The sequence below is a fragment of the Coffea eugenioides genome, chromosome 7 (genome assembly GCF_003713205.1).
Source record: "Coffea eugenioides isolate CCC68of chromosome 7, Ceug_1.0, whole genome shotgun sequence".
Taxonomy (NCBI): Eukaryota; Viridiplantae; Streptophyta; class Magnoliopsida; order Gentianales; family Rubiaceae; genus Coffea; species Coffea eugenioides.
Genome location: NC_040041.1, coordinates 13,143,950 through 13,159,729, shown reverse-complemented (window position 1 = coordinate 13,159,729; position 15,780 = coordinate 13,143,950). Strand labels below are relative to the sequence as shown.

General features: G+C 34.9%; 1 protein-coding gene across 1 annotated transcript; it reads right to left on the bottom strand.

Annotated features, from left to right (window-relative positions):
• Window positions 1–1,966: 1,966 nt before the first annotated feature.
• On the bottom strand, window positions 1,967–10,683 carry LOC113776698 (putative DEAD-box ATP-dependent RNA helicase 29). The gene is made up of 11 exons (XM_027321760.1): window positions 10,275–10,683; window positions 9,009–10,170; window positions 8,873–8,927; window positions 8,127–8,228; window positions 7,567–7,612; window positions 5,160–5,236; window positions 4,871–4,923; window positions 4,016–4,097; window positions 3,870–3,926; window positions 2,914–3,052; window positions 1,967–2,690 (listed from the first exon to the last, which is right to left on the bottom strand). The coding sequence occupies exons 1-11, from the start codon at window positions 10,636–10,638 to the stop codon at window positions 2,479–2,481; spliced, it is 2,349 nt and encodes a 782-aa protein (XP_027177561.1). The 5' UTR covers window positions 10,639–10,683; the 3' UTR covers window positions 1,967–2,478.
• Between the last annotated feature and the right edge of the window lie 5,097 nt (window positions 10,684–15,780).

The window sequence follows — 15,780 nt, the reverse complement described above, 5'->3', positions numbered from 1 at the left end:
GGGTTTCATCTTCTTTTGAAGTACATTCAAGAAGTTCGCTGTAAGACTAGGGTAATATTAACTGTAAGTTTAAATTAGAGATTCCTAAATGATTTCTAGTTGAAAAAATAGAATTATTTTATACACCAATTCCGTCCGGATTGTTTTTTTTTTTGTTGGAGGTGTTTTTAAAGCATTTCTGTGTAATATTCGATAGATGCATCTAAAAAATAAAACAGTATTTGAAAAATGTGTTTCAAAAATTTCAAAAAATTTGTTTCTTAAAAACAGGTTCAGATAAACAGAGGCTAATTTTAATCATGTAGATATGGTATTGGAACCACAGAAATGCACAACTAAATCTATCAGCATAAAACAGCCTGCATATTATAACCATGGTTTTCTTTGAGCACTTTGACAAGAGAAACTTCAGCTGGTATTGTGACCATAAAAAATACAACTAATTTATCAGCAAAAAACAGCTTAATTATGATTCCAATAATGACAAGAAAGATGTGAATTTTCTGAAAATTAGAAGATGGATTAGTTTCTAATCTTTCATTAACCAAAAAAAAAATTTGGGCATCAAAATCATCACTAACATGATAGAGACAGAAATATTTTGTCTTTTCTCCCAGCCGGCAAATGGTATCTTGGTCTATCAGCAACTAGAGAAAAATATGTTGCCGGAACCATTATGTTGTGCCACATTGGATGTCTTTTATTAGCTCAGTCTGGTCTATCAAATCAAATGATAGTTTTGTTGGAACATTAACATCCAAAATTTGCAATGACAAAAAAAATTGTAGTAGAAAGTTTAGACTAAAAGATACACTTAATGAACTACAAAAATGACAATTCAGTAGTACAACAAAGTAAAGAAATGCTTAGGATCTGTTTGATAATATAAAAAAGTGCTGAAACTAAACCTTTTCAGACATTCAGATGTTTTGAATGTTTGATAAATGAAAATCTATCTACTGAACTTGTTAAGCAGTACTGCACTTGTGTGTATTTTTTTCAACATAAGAATCCTAACTGAATGCTTAATTCTGATAAGAATCAATAGAATTACTTCAACTACTTTATCTTATCTACCAAATCTAGTCTTGTTTGTTAATTATGTTCAAAATTCTTATCCAATTAAACAACATGATATTCTCTATCTAACGGTTTTCAATTTCTCTTTTCTCCCTTTTTAATGACTTTCACATCTTCTCCATACTCCTCATATAAAATATTTCATTTTTATATTAATTTGATTTAAAAATAAATAATGTCATTTTCATATCTAACAATTTTAAACTAATTAAATCATAGATTTTATTTCTTTTTTGAATGAAAAGATATAAGGGCAAAATTATCAAATTAAACTTATTAAGCATTCAGTTATAAATATTTATCAAATAGTATAAATAGGCTTAGCATTAAAATTCAGACATTCATATCTTTATTTTCAATGCTTAAAATTCAGTAAATTAATTGTTTCAGTATTCAGATTTCAGAATTCAGATTCAGTTTTATCAAACGTAACCTTAAACTTGGGTGATATTAATGGATGAAAACTAATGATTAAATGGTTGTAGCAAGAATGGCCTGAAATGAGAAGTCCAAATCATGTCAATTTTTAACTTCGTGTCTTATCATCAGTAGGGGATTCGTTCCTAAATGTTTGAAATGGGTTCACATGAAAAAGGGAAAAATATGGAAGAAGCAGACAATAGAGGACAATCGCAGTAACAACTGAAAATTGGTTCTTAGTGACGTCTTGACATTCTTCGTTCCTAAAAGAAGCCCAACTGAATTGTACGGATTGTAGCCCAACAATCCATCTGTGGTTGAGTGGGAATGAATCATGCTACGGTTCAGTTTCTTGCCCTTCCTTGAAAGACTATCATTTTGTGGAGTATCAAGTTTTGGTATTAGGCAGGTCACTTCTGTTTTGACTAGCCCAAAAATCAGCAATTTATCACATAGCCCAAAAAAATGTGAGCAATATTGAACTTTGATATTGATACACAAATGGATGAAACCAACTTCACCACAAGCCTAAACATTGCTACAAAATTGAGTTTCATGCCCAACGATTGAAAGACTAGAGTACAACATTTTGTAATGGCGCCATTTTTTTTAGCAGAAATATACTTCAGTATTATTAATAAAACCAAGTTACAATGGTGTAGTGAAAAGCAGAGATAAGTAAAACTACGCCCTTACAACTTGTGTTCGGACAAAAGGAATTTCCCTGCCATCCAAAAGTATAGTCGCTTTGACGCCCCCAGGAAGTTGTTGAAATGCAGTACTGAGAAAATCATCCTGAGCCTCCATAGTTGCTAACTTGTCAGCCACACTATTCGCTTCCTTGAAAATGTGATCGACTGTAGAGTGAAAGCTCCGAAGCAATTCCTGAATCCTTCGTAAGGAGTTACACAACGGCCACTTTGACAGACTCCCTGCTTCCAGCAGATGGACTAAACTCTCCGAATCCACTTATATTTATCACTTTGTCCTCCCTCTCTTACCATTTTTGTTGAATTTCTTACCCTTCTTAGATTTACTCTTCATGTGAGAAATTCTGTTAGCTTTCTTCTGCCTTTCCTTCCGAACTTGTTCAATATCTTTAATTTCTGAACGTACGTTAGCATTGGGGATTGAGTGACGCTTTTGTCCCCCTCTAAACCGTCTGTTATTTCCTTGGACTCCAGGCGCCCCTGTTGAAAAATAGACGCATGATCAAATTTTGAACTTGTTACTGTTTTTTCTCACTTCCAGTTCAGAACCCGTTCCCCACCTTCCCCAAATTGAAATACGTAGGCGAGAAAAGAAGCTTCTTGCAGAAATATTACTGTTTGATAATCATAGAAAACTCTCGACCGACCATATTTAGTGATGTCTTAGTAGGCAAGTAAATGAAATGACCTAAGCTATGATTACCTGCAAAACTTCTAGAATCTTCACCATTTCCATCATTAGCATCTCCCTTTAGAGACACTTTACTGTGTGATCGTTCTTTCCACTTCTTGTATATCCCGGTTTTCTTAGCTTTCACTTTTGCACCACCTTCTGTCTTTACCTACAGACGCAGAAGAAAGACTTGAGCTTCAAAAAGCTCAAAGACCAATAGAACCACACAAGATAAAACTGAAGAAATATCGTCAGGAAACATCAGATACAGGATAAGTAGAGAAGGATACCCTCGTATTCGTCAATAACCATTTTACAATTTGCAATAAAGGGAACCTATTGCCTAAGGAAGTGAAAGGAAGAACTTCAAAGAAAGGACCAACTTTCCACAAGTTCCTGGCTCCGTGCACAACTTGCACTATGTTGCATATTAGAATTACAACAAAGGTCACCAGGGTTTCAAACTTAAAATCACCAGGACCAATATAAGTCTACTCCAAAATGATCACAAAGGGTTGGAATGAGCCCTTACAGTTTTTGAAATCTATAGATATTAGATTCACACAATCAAAAGAAAAAAAAAAAAGAAAAGGAACCAACACATATTTTGTGCATCATATGTGAAATATGACCCTCTTGGCTTATTGGAAAGAGAAAGTTACTTGTTACCCTGCTTATGAAAGATTATAGAAGAAGAGACTAGCAAAATAGTGATTTGAAGCATTAGGTTGTGCCATTATCTAAACACCAGCCACTGTAGTGACATGCAGGTAATGTTCAGTGAGCAGATTATCAACTTTTCCACCCAATGTAGGCATCACTGTACTTGAAATACAAAATTTGGTATTTCTCCTTGGGAGCAGCTAAGCAAAAACTTTATGTTCTCAAAATTTATTTGCCCGTAAATAGCAGCCCAAAAAAACCATAAAGCCTATCAAATATAAGCAGCACAATATGCACAAACAAAAGTAGATAAAAAAGAGCACCTTTCCGCTAGCTGTCACACGTTCCCCATTATTCAATTTGATATATTTCTTGCTCCTCTGCCATCAAACACATCAGAATATGATTGTCAACAGGAAAAAGCGTCAAGAATAAACAGATGGATAAGCACTTTAATAGTCCAACGCACCTTATCCCAATGATACGCTGATTTTTGCTTTACCAACCCCTCACTATCATCTGCAACTAAATCCAGAACAGCAGCTTCCAACCTGATCAAGTGTTTTTCAGTTCCAACAAGATTTTAATGTTTAAATCATAAAATTCCATAATGGGGATGACCATTAAAAGTTGCACATTCACATTTTTGCCCTCTACTCCTAGCATGTGCCTGTGCACATAAGAAACGGAGAAACGTTTTCTTCTTTCTGTAGCTTTTATCATGTTCCAACAGTCATTAATCCCCAATTTAAGAAAAGGTTAAAGTACAAAATAGCTCCATGTGGTTAGTAAATCTTAACATTAAAATTTCAAACCTATTATAATTCCTTAAACATTTGGCTTAACAGCAACTTGTTAAAGTTTCATCATAAATAAGCCAATTCAAATTAAGAAGTCAAAAAGAAATTAACCATTTTTGTACAAGGGTATGTATATAAGGGCCTAGTACCATTCTGATGAGACCATTGTTTTTAACGCTTGAAGTTGGTCTTACCCCCTTTATCCAAAATGAAACAGGGGTGAAAGGCAGGTTCTGATAGCACGAGTTGTATGTCCTACTGCCAAAGCAAGAGTATATAAATTACGAAGCACTATTAGGACTTACTTTCAGGAATTATCCTTCTGCAAATGCAATTGAGATGACTCGCTATTCTTTGCATATCAGACGAAAATTATTTGAATTGCAAATTTTGAGCTTTTCACTCTTCCAATGACATATTTTTTTAACAAACAATTAAGAAAAAGTAACACATTTACTCTTGACAGTTTAATAGATCACATGAGCTGAAATTAAGTGACATTAACATGCAGTTTAATTCAATACCTGTTTGATTCCAGCCCCTGATTAGCTCTGACAGAAAGTCCTGCCTCAAAATGCTGAAGTTGATAGAAAGAAATAAGTTATAACAGTACAGGAATGTTTGAGACTACCAAGAAACACACCAAATAGTTGGGGGGGGGGGGGGGAGAGAGAGAGAGAGAGAGAGAGAGAGGAGGAGAGAGCTCAAGGAATTAGAATATTGAACTGCAGCTTAAATTCATGATAAAAAGGAAGAATTCTATCTCACAATAGCTACAGAACTTCATATGAAAGGAGGAACTTTTTTACTAACCTGATTTGTGGGAACTGAACTTATAAAGTACTCCTCATCTTTGAAGCTCTTTGGCTTCTTCCTTTTTGAGCCAGAAACTGCCATAACATTGCAGAACGTTAATAACTATGTATCCAAAGCTTTTAATGAAATGTCACAGAAGACTCAACAATTAAACATTTCATCACGAAATTCAATTTCAAAAAGTCAATGACATCAGTTAGGGATTTGGTTTCCAAATACAATAAAGCTCATGTTTCAAACTGTTCATGAACTGTTAAAGTTGTATGACAGCTGTTGTATCATATCATGTACCTGTTCTCATTGGACCTGTTCATTGTGTCAACATTATCAACCCTAAGGGCCTGTTAGCTTATAGAAAAGTACTTTCCTAGTACAGCTTTTAATATAAGTACTCATTAACTGATTAAGTGCTTTTAAATATATTGTTTGGAGATATAATTCAATAAGTACTTATTGTATTGGATAATGTGTAATTTGAAAATTTTTAAAAGTGTTTATCTCTTTATTTGGTTCATAATATATGATAAAATGATTAAATTTGATGTTTTATTTTGTAAATCACAAAAGCTACTCTAAAAGCACCAAATTTGAGCTTTTGCTAAAAGTACGTTTAACACCAGAAACTCAACTCCTAATTTTATGGGATGATCACCAAACACTTTAAAAGTACATTTAGCAACTAAAAGTACTTTTTTACCAAAAGCACTGCAACCGCAAACGGGGCCTAAGTTTACTAGTATAGATTCATGTCAAACATGGTCCTATTGGTTTACCAAAAGCACCGCAACCGCAAACAGGGCATGAGTTTGCTATCATAGATTCATGTCAAACATGGTCCTATTGGTTTAATACACTAGCATGATTTGCACGATTTTAGCTTAATTGTTTAAAGCAAAATTACATAACCTGTTTGACTATAATTAATCTAGCAATAAACTTATAATGACAGAATGATATGAAATTAGTGTAACTCTAAGACATTAAATAAACTACAAAGTAGTGCATTAGCAATTTCCAAACTGCAGAGTCAACATGCTATTTTTTAAAATTTTGAAAGCATCACCAAAATATGAAAAGGTCATCATATAAAACTTGCATAAACTTCTTAAAAATCTCAAATCTTCATAAAATTGGAGCAATTTTTTTCTTTAATAATCATATCAAACAGGAAGACCAGTATTGCTTCTAATTAAGCAGCCAAATGTAGTCTACACAGTTCACCATATTGCCAGGAATCTCTAAATGCGGCAGCCAGAATGTCCAAGAGACATTTTAAAAACAAAAGTTAAAAAATTATCACCATGAGAAACATAGTTATTTTGCCAGTCTATAATGACAACTAATATCTTATGTCCCAGAAGCCAGAGGAAAGAAAGAGATACAGCATTCCTGTTCTTGAAAGATGAAACCACACTAACACAGTTAATGATTCGATATTTTGAAGAGTAAAGTAAGAAAGATCACAACTCTTTGAGGATTCACATATAGGAAACATTCAACTTTTCGAGGATTCACTTATAGGATGCATTCAGCCATATTTTTGAACTGCTAAACCTGGCTTAGGCCAGTGTTTCAAGCTAAAATGCAGAAAATCAAGCAACTTCAGCTTTTGGATCACTCAAATGCACCAAATCAAACTGGATTCAGTAGATTAGCCAGTGTCCATGAGGACTGATATATCCACTACAATGAGAACTGGCCACCTCAATTTACATGTAAAAACCCAAAACATATTCAGGCAAGTCTAGAATTCTTTTCAAATTAGAGATGCCTAAGTTGAGAGTTTTTAGAGGAAAATTATAAACAACAGAAAAGATGACAGATACAAGAAAAGAAGAGAAGAGAAAATTAATTACCTTATATACTGCTCTGGAGTTAGGAAAGAAATGGAACAATTTTGGACCAATTGAATATTGATTTTGTTGTTTAAAAATTTGTGGATAAACTTGGCATTTTGAAGCACTTTTAAGCTTTAAGTTGGTTTTCTCTCAATCTCTCCTCCCCTATTAGAGAGAAAACTCTTAAACTGATCCATCTCTTTGCTCTTCCCATTTCTTTTCTTATCTTCCAACTTATATCTAAGAAAGAAGGGAAAAACTCAACCTTCTTCTTCTCTTCTTTTCTCCAAAACTCAACATGCAAAACAGGCAAACAAGTCCTGCCTCTGGCCAATAATATTTGATTCTGAAGCTGATCCTAACTTCCAATTATGATTACTTGCAATTTAGTCGTGACTCCTAGAATAAATTACACCTTGCATTACTGACTCGTAATGACATGGATGCCAACCATAATCTCAATATTTTTTATCATTTTAATTCATACTATCAATTGAATAATACTAGCATTCAAAAATGTATATCCAAATGGACAAAGAAGAAACTAGCAAGTAACCAAAACAAACCTTGCATCTCCTCGCCCATTGAAGAATTGTTTTCAGTCAGAACTTCCTGAAACACAGAGAAGAAATCAAACAAGCTCAAGAACGATTAATCCAATGTCTCTTCCAAGAAATATTTCTGTTATCAGGGCACTCCATCTTCCCACATGCTATATGTAACTTCACATTAAATCTGATTAAAGAAACTCAAAAATGTTTTGATTAGGTGCTTTCTTTTCTTTCATAGTTAGTGTCATAGGACATAATATATGAACAAAGAACTTCAGAAAAAGAAAAGATCAGGAATCTAAGTTTTGACATGTAATATAAGCAAGATTTTATACAAGATCTGTAAATGAGAGATGGATATGATCTCAGCGCCAAAATAAGATAACAAAATGTAGCACTTGCATAGCATGCAGCACTGTACAACAAAATCAAAAGCCTAATAAGCAGACGGTAGCATGTTCCAACCATTATTCAATAACCTATTGCTTACTGCAAGGTTCCTAGAATCTAAAATTGGCAAAATGTAGCCATAATCTAACATGTCCTAGTTGAAAAGATTTTATTGAAGGATATACCTTTCTGACATTCTCAGTAGAACGCTGCTGATGGACTTTATTTATAACCTCCTCATGGATAGCTCTTTTCTTCCTCATGACATCAACCCATTGATCAGACTTCTGAAAATCAGATGAATTTGATAAATAAGAGCTAGCTCACTTTACCAATTCATTTGAGATTAAAATCTGAACTAAATTTTAAGCATCCATCTAATCATTTGATAATTGATCAACCTCTGCCCAATTCAAGGGAATCATGGGAAGGAACAGATCATGATTTTTTAAGACCAGAAGTACGATTTCATAAAATAATTCTCAATCAAGATAGATCATATACAAAACCTGCTGTAACGCCAAATAATTCTTATTAGAGATTAATGACCGTAAATACCAGTTAGACTCTTCAATGAAGTTCATATATGATGACAATTCAGTTGATAGACCTGGTTATTCATATGTAGGAGAAAGGATAAATCTGGTCCCACATCTTAAGTCTAAGAACTCATAGAAATTTGCAATATCAATTATCCCATTAAAAACCATTTCAACTTGGATTTTCATGTTTCCATTTAGCAAGCTGGATTGCAAAAATGCAGATTATCAAATGTACCTTGAACTATCAGCAATTAGACTCTAGAGAGGAAAAGGCAGGAGCATGTGCATGAAAAGTACAAGTACACTGCAGTGGTTAAAATTATCCATGCAACTAGCTATCATTAGAACCAAATGTAACAATAGACGAGGATGCGAGAGCAGAAAGTTACTAGATGTTTTGATTTAGCAGCTTCACCTTCAGCCTCCAAAATTGTTTGCTTTGGTCTAACAAAAGTCATCAATATAACAGTTAAAACTACATAATCAACATTTACATGCATCAAGTAGACAATTGCCAACCTTTACCTGAATGCTTTCAAGCGTTCAGAAAATGCTAGTGCTGTTAACTCATTGCCACCCAGGAGATTCCAAAATACTGGGTGCAACCCTTCACGGGACAGGTCTTTTAATCTTTTAATGGACTCCCTAGAGGGTTTTGCTTTTGTTTTTGCATACAGTTTGAATGCTTTTGTACAAGGTCTCTGTAAAGCAGAGAGCTCAGCAGATGAGTCAATAATTTCCCGAACTCTGTCTGACAAGAGATCTATAACTGTTTGGGGAAAACGACCATAGACAGTTTCTCCATTTGCAACTGCTTGATCTACGGTGGACATTGCACCATCCATATCCTGTAAAACCTCTTCTTCTGTTGGAGCAGCTCTGATTGGCTTCGAGAGAAATAGATGAAGATCTAACAGGTAAGGCATATCTTCAGACGTTACTAAAGAAAATGCAGCACCAGTGCGACCAGCCCGGGCAGCTCGTCCTACTCGATGGACAAAAAGTTTAGGTTTGGCAGGGAAATCAAAGTTTATGACATTGTCAAGCAATGGGATGTCAATTCCCCTAGCTGCAACATCTGTCACTATCAACAGCATAGTTTTTCTTGCTCTAAATCTTGAAACGTGAATCTTGCGAGCATCCTGATCCATATCACCATAACACACAGAGGGCTCAATGCCCTCTTCCCTACACAAAATACTCAAGAACTCGACATGATATTTTGTGGAAACAAAAACCAGAGTCTGCTGATCAGAGCTGATATGTTCCCGTATCAGATACAACAATGCAGCATACTTCTCTTCCTGCCTTAAGGTTAAAAATGTCAGTTTTAAGTCTGGACTAATTTTCATTTCTAAATCTAGACGCACAAGCTGAGGGTCCCGCAGACCAGCCTTGGCAAATTCAGCAAGGGCACCGGGTAATGTTGCACTAAAGAGTAATGTTTGGCGGTTTTCATTTAGCTGGGAAAGAATCTTATACAACTGCTCTGCAAATCCCTTCTCAAAGAGCTGATCAGCTTCATCAAACACAACATATTCCACAGTGCGCAATGACATATCATCAATCTCAGACAAATGGTGCATTAGCCTGCCAGGAGTTGCAATTATGATATCAGGATTCTGTGCCAATTCCTCAAACTGGCTTTCCATACTATCACCACCAACTAGTAAACTAATGCGAAGATCTACACAATAACAAAGAAAGACTACCTTTCAATATTTATCTCCAAAATCAATTATTCTTCAACTATAAAAAAACTAGAAAAGTTTAGAAAATAAAATGAATAACCTGTGAAGCGGCCAAGTTCTTTGGCGAATTTGAGGGTTTGAATAGCCAATTCACGAGAGCAAGAAAGAATCAGGGCACGGACGCCGGCTTGGGGTACATGTTGCTGGAGTTTCTCGAGCATGGGGATCAAAAAAGCTGCCGTCTTACCGGAGCCAGTACGAGCCATGGCGACGACATCGTTTCCGGCGAGTATTAGGGGCATGCATTTGCGCTGAATTGGCGTGGGGACTTGATAACCTTTCCTCTTAATTCCTCGATAAACATTTGGGCTGAGCTTCAGAGATTCGAAACCTCCGGATTTCGATTTCTTCTCTTGCTTTTGTTTCCGTTTCAGCTCGCTTTTCGAGCTAGCTAGCACCGCCATTGATGCCGCCGGAGAATGGTTCGGCGGCGTGGGGAGAGGGGCCGGTTTTAGGGTTTTAGGAGTAGAAAGGTTTTGGGAGTAGAAAGATTTTATACCCTATACGACGTCGCAGACAAAATATCACCTTAATGGCTAGATTGGGAGTTTAGAATAGAAAAAAAAGAAAGGATTGGCTAGGAAAGAAGACGGAATTTCGCCATTTTGGTCTCTAAAGATTTTCGCTAAAATCAATTTCATTCTTGATGATTTATTTAACTACTTTAGGGCTTGTTTGGAATCCAGTTTTTTATCCAAGTTTTTAAACTACTAGTTTTTTAACAACTTTAGCTACAGGAACCCAAAAAAACTTACCAAATTTTTTAACCTACATACCTTAAAATATCTAATACACAAAAAACTTCCTCATTTCTTCTTCTTTCTCCCCCACCCCAATCCACCACACCTTCATCGCCGGCCACCACCTCCGCCACTGATTTCGGCGCAGGCCTTCCCTTTTTTTTTTTTCTTTCTTTCTCTCTCTCCCTCTCTCCTTCCCTCCCCTCTCCCCCTCTTCTCCCCCTCCCCTCCCTGGCCACCCTGACCAAATCGCAGGGCAACAGTCAGTTGTCCTATGAGCAAAGGGAAAGCCACTAACAGTATAAAAAAACTAAGTGCATCACCGACCCTACATCTATTGTGAAACATCCTCAGCCATTTTCCTCACCTTCTCCAACAGTGGCTTTATCTCGACATCCAAATGGTATACCTCCTCAGTTGAAATTTTACCATCACATTTTTCCAGCATGGATGTCATAATCTCGAGTTTTTGTCTGATAGAAACAAGCTGAGATCTCTCACCAGCGGCTGGCCACGAAGCAACTGGGTTTTCAGCACTCTGTGAATGGAGAGAAAGTATTATGACTGGACTCCACAGCCATTGAAGAAGCTGAGGAATGGCGAACCTTGTAATTAACACTAGGAGCGGGGGAAGGGCAGGGCAGAGGGTAGTGGGCGGGGAAAGGGGGAAAGGGAGGGCAGTGGGCGGGGGAAGGGGGAAAGGGAGCGCAGTGGGCGGGAAGGGGGGGGAAGGGGGAAGGGGGAAAGGGAGGGCAGAGGGGTGGCGGGGGAAGGGGGAAAGGGAGTTGCTGCTGGGAGGTAACGGGGAAGGAGGGGGAAGGAAGAAGAAGAAGAAGAAGAGAGGAAAGAAAAGAAAAAGGAAAGAAAGAAAAAGAAAAAGAAAAAGAAAGAGAAAAAAAAAGAAAAGGAAAAAAAAATTTCACCTTACAAAAACTTCTACAAAAAAAATTTTTACCTTACAAAAACTTCTACAAAATTTTGTAAAAAACTTCTACAGTGCACTACAATAAAGTTTTAGACAAACTCCCAAAAAACTCAGGTTCCAAATAGGCCCTTAGTTCTGGAATAAGTTTTACACTTCTAATTAGGACTTACGCAATGGTACCACCATATTTTATACAATCTGTACGGTTGGGTAGCGGTATAATCATCATTAAAAGGCTAAACTTCAGCCATTAATAGATTCGAACAACCCACCTATGTGATTAGCTTTGAAAAATAGAAAAGAATAGGAGAAAATTGGGAGAAGAACTAGGGTTTCATAGAAATCAGTATGTGGTTAACTTTGAAAAATTGAAAAGAATTGGAGAAAATTGGGAGAAGAACTAGGGTTTCATAGAAATCAGCAATGGCAGCCATAAATGACATAGGAACATTAGGAACTCTGATAATGGAGAATGTCGATAGTAACAAGGATGATTACAATCAAACTGACTCGTAGCAAGATCACAGAAACTTTAATGAGAACTTGAAGTATTTAATCTATGTGTTAGTTAGTCGATTTCAGTCTCATAGTGTGTTGGCATGTTTAAATAATCAATAATGGTAGGATTTGAGAGAGGAGGACTGATTTTTCAGTATTATAAATTTGTGGTGAGGCATGAATAGATTCGGGAATGATGAAATTTGGTGTATTTTAAATTTGGGATAATTTCAGAAGCTTTCCTTGACGTTTCTAATTATTTCGCTGGTCTCTCTCCAGATTTCAAAAATTACATTAACCTCTCTTGAGATTAATTATCTTGTACGGGTAATATTTAGACCCAATCAATAATTAAAAATTGATATTATGAGAGAGAAAATAATATGATTCTATCATTACCTCTCATCTACTATATTATTTAATTAATTTAATATCAATCCACACATTAAAGAAAAATACAAAAATTTGTTGTTTGTCATAAGGGATCAAATCATATATAGTATCAAAAAATAGTATACCATTTTATATATTTCACTTAATACAAGATCATATTACTCTTTTCGGTTACATATCCATTGTCAAACATGATTAACAACAAATAATCAAAAAATTTGCAACCAAAATATTACAGAGAATAAATTTTATCATAAATATTTTTGTCAACATATTAATGTTAGTTGCTGAAATTTTTATGGTATTAAAGTTTGCTCTTTGTAATATTTTGGTTATAGATTTTTTTTTTAATTATTTGTTGTTGATCATGTTTGATAATGAGTATGTAACTGAAAACAGTAATTTAGATCTTATATTAAGTTAAATATATATAATGATATACTATTTTTGATGCCATCTGTGATTTAATTCCTGATGATAAATAGTAAATTCTAATGTTTTCTTTAATGTTTGGATGGGTATTAGTTTAATTAAATAAATTTAGTAGATGAGGGATAATGGTGAAATCATATTATTTTCTCTCTTTTAATATCATTTTTTAATTATTGGTTGGACTTAGATGTTACAAGATAATAAAACTCAAGGGAGATTAGCATAATTTTTAAAATTTAAAGGGAGGCCAGTGCAATAGTCAAAAATCTTAGGAGAGGTTCTGAAATTATCCCTTTAAATTTACTTTGTTTGGTGATTTGTGATGGTGAAATTTGATATTTTTAAAATTAATTTTATTTGTTTGTAATATGTGATTTGGTCCCTTTGTCTTTAAATTATAATATGTCATAGCTTTAATGTTCCTAAAAAGTTAGACATAATAGGAGCCAAAGTTCTTTATGTAAATAATAAAACAATTTCTATAGTTTTTTAATCTGAGAGTGCATTATGGTAGTGTATATTAAAGATCCACAAGAGATATATATGGGGGATAGTGTGGAAACCTTTAAAGGAGTTATTCCAATGACAGTGAGTAAATCAATCATACATGATTTCTGCATTCTTATGGGATATACTGGGGATATGAAGATGATGTATAGAATCCCCTATGAAGATAATTTGCTCAAGTTATAACAAATAGGTGGTGAAGATTATGTAATTCATGTGGCTTGCATTGACAAAAAGAATGAATAACCTAACATATATGTTGTCGATGACATCCATATAAAATATGTTAATAGTAATATAGGGAGTTCAACTGCAACAACTCCCGAGGAGATTCAATTAGAAGAAGATGACTTGTTTGTTGATATAACCTTTGATGATATTGATCTAGTCGACCTTGAAGACATACAAGTTTATATGGACAAAATCATGGAGCATGTGAAGAAAAAAAGGAAAAATAGAAGCTGTTGATCTCGAAGGAAATTGTGATAATGAAACCAATGATGCTTCCCTTTAAGATTCATCTTAAGATGAAAGCTTTCACAACAATGATTCTGATTTTAGCAAGGATGATGAAGATGTGACATTCCACAGTTGTATTGTTGCTTCTAAACAAGAGTTGGGTGCTTGGATTGGGAAGATTCAAGTTGGCAGTGGAAGACAAAGCAGAGACGAACAGTCTAAAAACCAAAAACTACCACCACCTATAATGTAGCCAAGAAGAAAAATTGTGGAGCCAAGCCAGCTGGTTTGAAATACCTGCCCCTGGATGAAGGAGACCAAATTCCGATCCACAAAGAATTTGATTCACTTACTCAGATGAGATGACAAGTGTACACTCTTCCTTGGATGAAGATAGTAGGTAGAAGAAGCCTAGTCTTGTGAGGTTCAAACCTCAAGTTGACAAGGAAGATAACAAATTCTATGTTGGTCAGCTCTTTAATGATAAACATTTGTTCAAGTTAGTGGTGGATAATACGTGCATATTTTAAGTATTTTAAGCATGTTTTATCATTTAGTTTTTGTGTGTTTTAACTACTTTTATAGCTAATTAACTAAGTTTCTAGTGAAAATATATATTTTGTAGTTTAAGTGGTAAAAATTGCATTTCTATGGATTTTAATAGTAAAAATTTCATGTTTTTGTAGGTTTAATGATTAATTATCAAATGGCATGAATTGAGAAAATAATTGGATGATTGATGATGATTTGAAATGGTTTTAAAGAGAATATGAAGTGCAAGAGATGAAATGCAATTAAGGAAGCTTCACAACTTTGACACCTTGTGGTATTTCGACTATATCTCGAGTTACAAGTATTGGATTAAGGTGATTCTTGTATCATTTTGAAGCTAAGAGATGGATCTATATTTGGCATGAAGAATCAAAGTCCATTTTAGTCGTTTTTCTTGTCAAAATGTCAAAATACAGAAGTGCATTTTCATTGTCAAAAGTTGAAACGAAGTTCTGACCAGTCAAGGGTATTTTGATCATTTCTCAGTCTACAAAGCTCCAAATTAGATGCTTGATGCATTGGAAAGCTAACTCAATTTGCAACAACTTTCATGTTTTACAAAAAAGTTAGCTCAACCTCCATCATCAAGAAAATATTAGTTGAAATTAGACAAAAAACAGAGTAAGGATGAAATCTGTCTAGAATGAGTAATCCTGCAAAAAAAAGCAAAATGGGGTATCAAAATGAAGGCATAGGCTACGTTTTCATGGATTTCGGCTGCAACTTACTCTGCAACTTGTGCTCTATTCACAAAACATTTTTGACCACTTTTTTTGCAAAGATTCCGACTGAAAATGATTAGATGAGCATGGAAACTTTGAGAAGCAACTTTTGAGGGTTTTAACAGTCAAAAATACCAACTAGAAACAGCTCATCTTACGCTTGAATCTCTCTATAAATAGCAGCCTTTGAGGACATTTTCACAACTTTGGAAGGATAGAGAAACTCCACAAAAATGTAGTATTTACTAGAGTTTTATTAGTTCATTAGTTAGGGAAATATGGTATAGTTAATGTAGTTTATCCTTCTTGTATTTTTGT

Coding starts and splice junctions, on each gene's coding strand:
- LOC113776698 (XM_027321760.1), bottom strand. CDS start 10,638: ATGGCGGTGCTAGCTAGCTCGAAAAGCGAGCTGAAACGGAAACAAAAG. Junction 8,928..9,008: donor GAACGCTTGAAAGCATTCAG/GTAAAGGTTGGC, acceptor GACTTTTGTTAG/ACCAAAGCAAACAATTTTGG. Junction 4,924..5,159: donor GTTCAGTTCCCACAAATCAG/GTTAGTAAAAAA, acceptor TATCAACTTCAG/CATTTTGAGGCAGGACTTTC.